This window comes from Macaca mulatta, chromosome 15 (genome assembly GCF_049350105.2).
Source record: "Macaca mulatta isolate MMU2019108-1 chromosome 15, T2T-MMU8v2.0, whole genome shotgun sequence".
NCBI classification, from domain to species: domain Eukaryota; kingdom Metazoa; phylum Chordata; class Mammalia; order Primates; family Cercopithecidae; genus Macaca; species Macaca mulatta.
Window position 1 is genome coordinate 78,014,630 of NC_133420.1, and position 12,807 is coordinate 78,027,436.

At 37.3% G+C, this 12,807-nt stretch overlaps 1 protein-coding gene across 1 annotated transcript; it reads left to right on the forward strand.

Annotated features, from left to right (window-relative positions):
- The first annotated feature begins 2,658 nt into the window (after positions 1-2,658).
- LOC114672664 (interferon alpha-17-like) lies at positions 2,659-3,228 on the forward strand. Its single transcript, XM_028834487.2, has one exon. The coding sequence runs from the start codon at positions 2,659-2,661 to the stop codon at positions 3,226-3,228; it is 570 nt and encodes a 189-aa protein (XP_028690320.2).
- Positions 3,229-12,807: the final 9,579 nt, after the last annotated feature.

The following is a 12,807-nucleotide window of genomic DNA, read 5'->3' on the forward strand; positions in this document are numbered from 1 at the left end:
TGGATTGATAGAATTAATCAGCAGAAGCCATACTGGGGTAGGTAGAAGAGTGAATCCGAAAAGAAAAATCAAGATAACACATATAGAAAATTGTGAGAGATCTGCATTTCCAATGGAGGGAAGTAATAAGATTGCACTCTCCTTTTTGAAAATATATGTCACTAAAGTTCATATATTTAATGCATTGGTAAATCATATTAATACATTTAATATTTTATATTTTTAAAGCATAAAATATAAAATTATTTACAATAGTAATTGATCATTATTTTGATTAATTCTCTGTTAAATGTCAGTAAAAACTGACACATTTCTTTCACAAAATAAAATCGGAAACTGGAAGAGATTCTCTTTCTCAATACTTTAGGAATGGGGAAAGGATTCCCTATTTAATGAATGGTGCTGTCAAAACTGGATTGCCATCAGCAGAAAACTGAAACTGGACCCCTTCCTTACACCGAATACAAAATTAACTCAAGATGGATTAAACCTTAAATGTAAAACCCAAAACCATGAAAACCTTAGAAGAAAACCTAGGCAATAGTGTTCAGGACATAGGCATGGGCAAAGATTTTATGATGAAATCACCAAAACCAACTGCAACAAAAGCTAAAATTGACAAATGACATCGAATTAAAGAGCTTCTGCACAGCAAAAGAAACTATGAATCATCAGAGTGAACAGGCACCCTAGAGAATGGGAGAAAATTTTTGCAGTCCAACCATCTGACGAAGGTCTAATATCCAGAATGTACAAAGAACTTAAACAAATTTACCAAAAAAAAAAAAAAAAAAAATCAAAAAGTTGGTAAAGGACACGAACAGACACTTCTCAAAAGAAGACTTTTATGTGGCCATAAACATGAAAAAAGCTGAACATCACTGATCATTACAGAAATGCAAATCAAAACCACAATGAGATACCATCTCATGCCAGTCAGAATGGCGATTACTAAAAAGTCAGGAAATAACAGATGCTGGTGAAGCTGTGGAAAAATAGGAAAGGTTTTACACTGTTGGTAGGAATGTAAATTAGTTCAACCATTGTGGAAGACAGTGTGGCAATTCATCAAGGATCTAGAACCAGAAATACCATTTGACCCAGCAATCCCATTGCTAGTAGAAGAAAAAATGAGAAACTAGTAAACCTTCACTTACTAAATAGCTGATTTGCTAAAGCAGAGCTCATTCTATTTAAGGACTCAGCCTCTATAGGGCTGAGACAAACTAACGTCTTATGCAAAATAAAAAGTTAGAGTCAGAGTTCAGGACCACTCTGAAAGTTAATTCTTTAGTTGATAATATTCAATATTTATAAATTTATGAATTTAGAACAAATATGGTCTTTTTTATACGATAAGAATTGACTTGGATAAGAACTTCTAAAAACCTTTGAAAAATGACAATGATTTAATTGATAATATTTTCTAAGTCACATTTGTGTATTGGAATGATACTTCTTCGAAGGTTACAAAAATTAGTTCTCGTAGTATAAACAAATCTGACATATTACAATAGTGTGTGACTCTCCAACAAGTCTATCCAACAAAATTTGATTGCTTAATATACATCTTTCTCATTGGGTTTTGTTGTGTATCACATGAGAAGCACTGATATTGAGTTCAGGAAGATGCACAAAATATGTGCAAGATCAGTGTCATAAACCTAGGGCAAATAGATGACTGTGATTGGAGGACTTTCTGTCCATTTTTTGCTGGATCTTAAAGTCTTATCACAATTTGTAGCTTTAGCCTGCATAACTTTGGGCTGCCATTGACTATCTGATGGTTATTACTTATGTTTGATCCTCAGTTTTTCAGGATGTTTTGTAGACTTTGAGAATTAAATGCAAATAGCTTATATTATATGATTTACTTCTACTAAAGTTAGTCAACAAATCAATATTTATGTTAAGTACTGAAAAGAAAAAAGTGTTGGCAATACCTGGATGAATACTGCAGCTAGTGAAGTTTACAAATTATTACAAATATATTACAAATATATTTTCTCATATAAAGGAAAATTCAAAGCTTCATATACTATGAGAAAAATTTTAAAACATTATTCACATTTTTAGCAGTTCTGAATGATTAGGTAGGTAATTACATTCATATTATTAATGTGTATTTACATAGATTTTTATTTTGCATATGTACTTTCACACAACAAAATTTACATGAACAAATTACATTAAAAGTTATTTCACAATTATACTCGTCAAATAAAATTAAATGTCAATAGCTTTTAAACTTAGATTTTAGTTTAACTTTTCTGTCATTCTTAACTTTACATTGAATAAAAAGAGCAAAGTTTATAGTTTTTATCTGTGAAGTAGAGGTGTACACAGTATACATAAATAGATATGCCAAATCTGTGTTATTAAAAGTTCATGAAGATTTCAATTAGAAAATAATACCATAAAAAGTTTTGAGTGTAGGTGAAAAATAGGCAATGATGAAAAACATCTTTCAACACATGTAGAGGGTGAATAAAGAAAGCAAAAACAGTAGATAGAAAGTAAAACTAGAGCCTTTAGAAAATGGAAATTAGTATGTTCACTATTTAAGATCCATGCATGGAGCAAAGTCTTCAGAAAACCTAGAGGCCAAGGTTCAAGGTTACCCACCTCAAGTAGCCTAGCAATATTGACAACATCCCAATGGCCCTGTCCTTTTCTTTACTGATGGCCGTGGTGGTGCTCAGCTACAAATCCATCTGCTCTCTGGGCTGTGATCTTCCTCAGACCCACAGCCTGGGTCATAGGAGGGCCTTGATACTCCTAGCACAAATGGAAAGAATCTCTCCTTTCTCCTGTCTGAAGGACAGACATGACTTTGGATTCCCCCAGGAGGAGTTTGATGGCAACCAGTTCCAGAAGGCTCAAGCCATCTCTGTCCTCCATGAGATGATCCAGCAGACCTTCAATTTCTTCAGCACAAAGGACTCATCTGCTGCTTGGGAACAGAACCTCCTAGAAAAATTTTCCGCTGAGCTTTACCAGCAACTGAATGACCTGGAAGCCTGTGTGATAGCAGAGCCTGGGATGGAAGAGACTCTCTTGATGAATGAGGACTCCATCCTGGCTGTGAAGAAATACTTCCAAAGAATCACTCTCTATCTGACGGAGAAGAAATACAGCCCATGTGCCTGGGAGGTTGTCAGAACAGAAATCATGAGATCCCTCTCTTTTTCAACAAACTTGCAAAAAAGATTAAGGAGGAAGGATTGAAAACTGGTTCAACATGGAAATGATCCTCATTGACGGACATGTCATCTCACACTTTCATGAGTTCTTCCATTTCAAAGACTCATGTCTCTTATAACCACCACGAGTTGAATCAAAATGTTCAAAAGTTTTCAGGAGTGTAAAGAAGCATCGTGTTTGCCTGTGCAGGCACTAGTCCTTTACAGATGACCACGCTGATGTCTCTGTTCATCTGTTTATTTAAATATTTATTATTTACATATTTTTAAGATTTAAATTATTTTTATGTAATATCATGTGTACCTTTACATTGTGGTTAATGTGATAATATATGCTCTTCCTATTAGCCAATATATTAATTTCCTTTTTCATTAAATTTTTTTACTATACAAAATGTCTTGTGTTTGTTTATTCTTTAAGATAAAATGCAAAGCCTGACTGTACAACCTGACTTAATGTTGATGATTTAATTAACTTACCTATCATAATTTTACTCACGTTATAGAAAAATGTATTTTTCTATACCAAGCTGTATGTTGTCATCAGGATACAAACATGAACATAAAAACTACAGTTCCTGTTCTCTTGTATCTTTGATTTTTGTCCAGAAAGAAATCTAAAAACAATAATAATGCTGAATTAATATCAGTTATGCTAACTGCTGTAATATGAAGAAGTGAAAAAGCAATGAATTCCTCTTAGCAGAAGGTAGATTGAGACATGTCTGGAATTAAAAGCAGAGATATTCTCTGTAAACTGACTTTCAACATGTAATTGAAAAGGTACATTGCCAGTCAGATAAATGAGTTTGCAGTTTTCAAGGAATACCATATCTGGAAGTTCCTAACTGGCAATGGAAAGGCCAAAAATGAAATGGAATGGCTGTCCATGTGGTGAGCAAGTGGAGGGGGAAAAAGAGACTTAAACTGGATTCTGAGGACCTTCCACCACTAAAGCGGGGGAACTGAAGAGACACACAGAAAACAGAGGTGGAATACCTTAACAGCAGAAGGACAAGAGGGAATGGTGATAAAAGCATATTTAGAAAATAAATGAGCTTAGAAATCAGGTGGGCGGAGCAAGATGGCCGAATAGGAACAGCTCCAGTCTCCAACTCCCAGCGCGCGACACAGAAGACCGGTGATTTCTGCATTTTCAACTGAGGTACTGGGTTCATCTCACTGGGGAGTGCCGGAGGATCGGTGCTGGTCAGCTGCTGCAGCCCGACCAGCGAGAGCTGAAGCAGGGCGAGGCATTGCCTCACCTGGGAAGCGCAAGGGGGAAGGGAATCCCTTTTCCTAGCCAGGGGAAGGGAGACACACAACACCTGGAAAATCGGGTAACTCCCACCCCAATACTGCGCTTTAAGCAAACAGGCACACCAGGAGATCATATCCCACACCTGGCCGGGAGGGTCCCACACCCACGGAGCCTCCCTCATTGCTAGCACAGCAGTCTGTGATCTACCAGCAAGGCAGCAGTGAGGCTGGGGGAGGGGCGCCCGCCATTGCTGAGGCTTAAGTAGGTAAACAAAGCTGCTGGGAAGCTCAAGCTGGGTGGAGCTCACAGCAGCTCAAGGAAACCTGCCTGTCTCTGTAGACTCCACCTCTGGGGACAGGGCAATAACAAACACAGCCGAAACCTCTGCAGATGCAAACGACTCTGTCTGACAGCTTTGAAGAGAGCAGTGGATCTCCCAACACGGAGGTTGAGATCTGAGAAGGGACAGTCTCCCTGCTCAAGTGGGTCCCTGACCCCTGAGTAGCCTAACTGGGAGACATCCCCCACTAGGGGCAGTCTGACACCCCACACCTCACAGGGTGGAGTACACCCCTGAGAGGAAGCTTCCAAAGCAAGAATCAGACAGGTACACTCGCTGTTCAGCAATATTCTATCTTCTGCAGCCTCTGCTGCTGATACCCAGGCAAACAGGGTCTGGAGTGGACCTCAAGCAATCTCCAACAGACCTACAGCTGAGGGTCCTGACTGTTAGAAGGAAAACTATCAAACAGGAAGGACACCTACACCAAAACCCCATCAGTACATCACCATCATCAAAGACCAGAGGCAGATAAAACCACAAAGATGGGGAAAAAGCAGGGCAGAAAAGCTGGAAATTCAAAAAATAAGAGCGCATCTCCCCCGGCAAAGGAGCGCAGCTCATCGCCAGCAACGGATCAAAGCTGGACGGAGAATGACTTTGACGAGATGAGAGAAGAAGGCTTCAGTCCATCAAATTTCTCAGAGCTAAAGGAGGAATTACGTACCCAGCGCAAAGAAACTAAAAATCTTGAAAAAAAAGTGGAAGAATTGATGGCTAGAGTAATTAATGCAGAGAAGGTCATAAACGAAATGAAAGAGATGAAAACCATGACACGAGAAATACGTGACAAATGCACAAGCTTCAGTAACCGACTCGATCAACTGGAAGAAAGAGTATCTGCGATTGAGGATCAAATGAATGAAATGAAGCGAGAAGAGAAACCAAAAGAAAAAAGAAGAAAAAGAAATGAACAAAGCCTGCAAGAAGTACGGGATTATGTAAAAAGACCAAATCTACGTCTGATTGGGGTGCCTGAAAGTGAGGGGGAAAATGGAACGAAGTTGGAAAACACTCTTCAGGATATCATCCAGGAGAACTTCCCCAACCTAGTAGGGCAGGCCAACATTCAAATCCAGGAAATACAGAGAACGCCACAAAGATACTCCTCGAGAAGAGCAACTCCAAGACACATAATTGCCAGATTCACCAAAGTTGAAATGAAGGAAAAAATCTTAAGGGCAGCCAGAGAGAAAGGTCGGGTTACCCACAAAGGGAAGCCCATCAGACTAACAGCAGATCTCTCGGCAGAAACTCTCCAAGCCAGAAGAGAGTGGGGGCCAATATTCAACATTCTTAAAGAAAAGAATTTTCAACCCAGAATTTCATATCCAGCCAAAATAAGTTTCATAAGTGAAGGAGAAATAAAATCCTTTACAGATAAGCAAATGCTTAGAGATTTTGTCACCACTAGGCCTGCCTTACAAGAGACCCTGAAGGAAGCACTAAACATGGAAAGGAACAACCGGTACCAGCCATTGCAAAAACATGCCAAAATGTAAAGACCATCAAGGCTAGGAAGAAACTGCATCAACTAACGAGCAAAATAACCAGTTAATATCATAATGGCAGGATCAAGTTCACACATAACAATCTTAACCTTAAATGTAAATGGACTAAATGCTCCAATTAAAAGACACAGACTGGCAAACTGGATAAAGAGTCAAGACCCATCAGTCTGCTGTGTTCAGGAGACCCATCTCACACGCAGAGACATACATAGGCTCAAAATAAAGGGATGGAGGAAGATTTACCAAGCAAATGGAGAACAAAAAAAAGCGGGGGTTACAATACTAGTCTCTGATAAAACAGACTTTAAACCATCAAAGATCAAAAGAGACAAAGAAGGCCATTACATAATGGTAAAGGGATCAATTCAACAAGAAGCGCTAACTATCCTAAATATATATGCACCCAATACAGGAGCACCCAGATTCATAAAGCAAGTCCTTAGAGACTTACAAAGAGACTTAGACTCCCATACAATAATAATGGGAGACTTCAACACTCCACTGTCAACATTAGACAGATCAACGAGACAGAAAGTTAACAAGGATATCCAGGAATTGAACTCATCTCTGCAGCAAGCAGACCTAATAGACATCTATAGAACTCTCCACCCCAAATCAACAGAATATACATTCTTCTCAGCACCACATCGTACTTACTCCAAAATCGACCACGTAATTGGAAGTAAAGCACTCCTCAGCAAATGTACAAGAACAGAAATTATAACAAACTGTCTCTCAGACCACAGTGCAATCAAACTACAACTCAGGACTAAGAAACTCAATCAAAACCGCTCAACTACATGGAAACTGAACAACCTGCTCCTGAATGACTACTGGGTACATAACGAAATGAAGGCAGAAATAAAGATGTTCTTTGAAACCAATGAGAACAAAGATACAACATACCAGAATCTCTGGGACACATTTAAAGCAGTGTGTAGAGGGAAATTTATACCACTAAATGCCCACAAGAGAAAGCAGGAAAGATCTAAAATTGACATTCTAACATCACAATTAAAAGAACTAGAGAAGCAAGAGCAAACACATTCGAAAGCTAGCAGAAGGCTAGAAATAACTAAGATCAGAGCAGAACTGAAGGAGATAGAGACACAAAAAACTCTCCAAAAAATCAATGAATCCAGGAGTTGGTTTTTTGAAAAGATCAACAAAATTGACAGACCACTAGCAAGACTAATAAAGAAGAAAAGAGAGAAGAATCAAATCGACGCAATTAAAAATGATAAAGGGGATATCACCACCGACCCCACAGAAATACAAACTACCATCAGAGAATACTATAAACACCTCTACGCAAATAAACTGGAAAATCTAGAAGAAATGGATAATTTCCTGGACACTTACACTCTCCCAAGACTAAACCAGGAAGATGCTGAATCCCTGAATAGACCAATAGCAGGCTCTGAAATTGAGGCAATAATTAATAGCCTACCAACCAAAAAAAGTCCAGGACCAGATGGATTCACAGCTGAATTCTACCAGAGGTACAAGGAGGAGTTGGTACCATTCCTTCTGAAACTATTCCAATCAATAAAAAAAGAGGGAATCCTCCCTAACTCATTTTATGAGGCCAACATCATCCTGATACCAAAGCCTGGCAGAGACACAACAAAAAAAGAGAATTTTAGACCAATATCCCTGATGAACATCGATGCAAAAATCCTCAATAAAATACTGGCAAACCGGATTCACCAACACATCAAAAAGCTTATCCACTATGATCAAGTGGGCTTCATCCCTGGGATGCAAGGCTGGTTCAACATTCGCAAATCAATAAACGTAATCCAGCATATAAACAGAACCAAAGACAAGAACCACATAATTATCTCAATAGATGCAGAAAAGGCTTTTGACAAAATTCAACAGCCCTTCATGCTAAAAACGCTCAATAAATTCGGTATTGATGGAACGTACCTCAAAATAATAAGAGCTATTTATGACAAACCCACAGCCAATATCATACTGAATGGGCAAAAACTGGAAAAATTCCCTTTGAAAACTGGCACAAGACAGGGATGCCCTCTCTCACCACTCCTATTCAACATAGTGTTGGAAGTTCTGGCTAGGGCAATTAGGCAAGAGAAAGAAATCAAGGGTATTCAGTTAGGAAAAGAAGAAGTCAAACTGTCCCTGTTTGCAGATGACATGATTGTATATTTAGAAAACCCCATTGTCTCAGCCCAAAATCTCCTTAAGCTGATAAGCAACTTCAGCAAAGTCTCAGGATACAAAATTAATGTGCAAAAATCACAAGCATTCTTATACACCAGTAACAGACAAACACAGAGCCAAATCAGGAATGAACTTCCATTCACAATTGCTTCAAAGAGAATAAAATACCTAGGAATCCAACTTACAAGGGATGTAAAGGACCTCTTCAAGGAGAACTACAAACCACTGCTCAGTGAAATCAAAGAGGACACAAACAAATGGAAGAACATACCATGCTCATGGATAGGAAGAATCAATATCGTGAAAATGGCCATACTGCCCAAGGTAATTTATAGATTCAATGCCATCCCCATCAAGCTACCAATGAGTTTCTTCACAGAATTGGAAAAAACTGCTTTAAAGTTCATATGGAACCAAAAAAGAGCCCGCATCTCCAAGACAATCCTAAGTCAAAAGAACAAAGCTGGAGGCATCACGCTACCTGACTTCAAACTATACTACAAGGCTACAGTAACCAAAACAGCATGGTACTGGTACCAAAACAGAGATATAGACCAATGGAACAGAATAGAGTCCTCAGAAATAATACCACACATCTACAGCCATCTGATCTTTGACAAACCTGAGAGAAACAAGAAATGGGGAAAGGATTCCCTATTTAATAAATGGTGCTGGGAAAATTGGCTAGCCATAAGTAGAAAGCTGAAACTGGATCCTTTCCTTACTCCTTATACGAAAATTAATTCAAGATGGATTAGAGACTTAAATGTTAGACCTAATACCATAAAAATCCTAGAGGAAAACCTAGGTAGTACCATTCAGGACATAGGCATGGGCAAAGACTTCATGTCTAAAACACCAAAAGCAACGGCAGCAAAAGCCAAAATTGACAAATGGGATCTCATTAAACTAAAGAGCTTCTGCACAGCAAAAGAAACTACCATCAGAGTGAACAGGCAACCTACAGAATGGGAGAAAATTTTTGCAATCTACTCATCTGACAAAGGGCTAATATCCAGAACCTACAAAGAACTCAAACAAATTTACAAGAATAAAACAAACAGCCCCATGAAAAAGTGGGCAAAGGATATGAACAGACATTTCTCAAAAGAAGACATTCATACAGCCAACAGACACATGAAAAAATGCTCATCATCACTGGCCATCAGAGAAATGCAAATCAAAACCACAATGAGATACCATCTCACACCAGTTAGAATGGCGATCATTAAAAAGTCAGGAAACAACAGGTGCTGGAGAGGATGTGGAGAAATAGGAACACTTTTACACTGTTGGTGGGATTGTAAACTAGTTCAATCATTATGGAAAACAGTATGGCGATTCCTCAAGGATCTAGAACTAGAAGTACCATATGACCCAGCCATCCCATTACTGGGTATATACCCAAAGGATTATAAATTATGCTGCTATAAAGACACATGCACACGTATGTTTATTGCAGCACTATTCACAATAGCAAAGACTTGGAATCAACCCAAATGTCCATCAGTGACAGATTGGATTAAGAAAATGTGGCACATATACACCATGGAATACTATGCAGCCATAAAAAAGGATGAGTTTGCGTCCTTTGTAGGGACATGGATGCAGCTGGAAACCATCATTTTTAGCAAACTATCACAAGAACAGAAAACCAAACACCACATGTTCTCACTCATAGGTGGGAACTGAACAATAAGATCACTTGGACTCAGGAAGGGGAACATCACACACAGGGGCCTATCATGGGGAGGGGGGAGGGGAGAGGGATTGCATTTGGAGTTATACCTGATGTAAATGATGAGTTGATGGGTGCAGCACACCAACATGGCACAAGTATACATATGTAACAAACCTGCACGTTATGCACATGTACCCTACAACTTAAAGTATAATAATAATAAATAAATTAAAAAAAAAAAAGAAAATAAATGAGCTTAGAAAAAGAATCAATAGACTTATGAAAAATGTGAATTAAAACTGAGCACTACAGCAAGAAAAGAGATGGCAGTGCAGAGCTTACTGAGAGCTGGATTGATAGAATTAATCAGCAGAAGCCATACTAGGGTAGGTAGAAGAGTGAATCCGAAAAGAAAAATCAAGATAACACATATAGAAAATTGTGAGAGATCTGCATTTCCAATGGAGGGAAGTAATAAGATTGCACTCTCCTTTTTGAAAATATATGTCACTAAAGTTCATATATTTAATGCATTGGTAAATCATATTAATACATTTAATATGTTATATTTTTAAAGCATAAAATATAAAATTATTTACAATAGTAATTGATCATTATTTTGATTAATTCTCTGTTAAATGTCAGTAAAAACTGACACATTTCTTTCACAAAATAAAATCGGAAACTGGAAGAGATTCTCTTTCTCAATACTTTAGGAATGGGGAAAGGATTCCCTATTTAATGAATGGTGCTGTCAAAACTGGATTGCCATCAGCAGAAAACTGAAACTGGACCCCTTCCTTACACCTAATACAAAAATTAACTCAAGATGGATTAAACCTTAAATGTAAAACCCAAAACCATGAAAACCTTAGAAGAAAACCTAGGCAATAGTGTTCAGGACATAGGCATGGGCAAAGATTTTATGATGAAATCACCAAAACCAACTGCAACAAAAGCTAAAATTGACAAATGACATCAAATTAAAGAGCTTCTGCACAGCAAAAGAAACTATGAATCATCAGAGTGAACAGGCACCCTAGAGAATGGGAGAAAATTTTTGCAGTCTACCCATCTGACGAAGGTCTAATAGCCAGAATGTACAAAGAACTTAAACAAATTTACCAAAAAAGAAAAAAAAAATCAAAAAGTTGGTAAAGGACACGAACAGACACTTCTCAAAAGAAGACTTTTATGTGGCCATAAACATGAAAAAAGCTGAACATCACTGATCATTACAGAAATGCAAATCAAAACCACAATGAGATACCGTCTCATGCCACTCAGAATGGCGATTACTAAAAAGTCAGGAAATAACAGATGCTGGTGAAGCTGTGGAAAAATAGGAAAGGTTTTACACTGTTGGTAGGAATGTAAATAAGTTCAACCATTGTGGAAGACAGTGTGGCAATTCATCAAGGATCTAGAACCAGAAATACCATTTGACCCAGCAATCCCATTGCTAGTAGAAGAAAAAATGAGAAAGTAGTAAACCTTCACTTACTAAATAGCTGATTTGCTAAAGCAGAGCTCATTCTATTTAAGGACTCAGCCTCTATAGGGCTGAGACAAACTAATTTCTTATGCAAAATAAAAAGTTAGAGTTAGAGTTCAGGATCACTCTGAAAGTTAATTCTTTAGTTGATAATATTCAATATTTATAAATTTATGAATTAGAACAAAGATGGTCTTTTTTATACGATAAGAATTGACTTGGATAAGAACTTCTGAAAACCTTTGAAAAATGACAATGATTTAATTGATAATATTTTCTAAGTCACATATGTGTATTGGAATGATACTTCTTCGAAGGTTACAAAAATTAGTTCTCGTAGTATAAACAAATCTGACATATTACAATAGTGTGTGACTCTCCAACAAGTCTATCCAACAAAATTTGATTGCTTAATGTACATCTTTCTCATTGGCTTTTGTTGTGTATCACATGAGAAGCACTGATATTGAGTTCAGGAAGATGCACAAAATACTTGCAAGATCAGTGTCATAAACCTAGGGCAAATAGATGACTGTGGTTGTAGGACTTTCTGTCCATTTTTTGCTGGATCTTAAAGTCTTATCACAATTTGTAGCTTTAGCCTGCATAACTTTGGGCTGCCATTGACTATCTGATGGTTATTACTTATGTTTGATCCTCAGTTTTTCAGGATGTTTTGTAGACTTTGAGAATTAAATGCAAATAGCTTATATTATATGATTTACTTCTACTAAAGTTACTCAACACATCAATATTTATGTTAAGTACTGAAAAGAAAAAAGTGTTGGCAATACCTGGATGAATACTGCAGCTAGTGAAGTTTACAAATTATTACAAATATATTACAAATATATTTACTCATATAAAGGAAAATTCAAAGCTTCATATACTATGAGAAAAATTTTAAAATATTATTCACATTTTTAGCAGTTCTGAATGATTAGGTAGGTAATTACATTCATATTATTAATGTGTATTTACATAGATTTTTATTTTGCATATGTACTTTCACACAACAAAATTTACATGAACAAATTACATTAAAAGTTATTTCACAATTATACTCGTCAAATTAAATTAAATGTCAATAGGTTTTAAACTTAGATTTTAGTTTAACTTTTCTGTC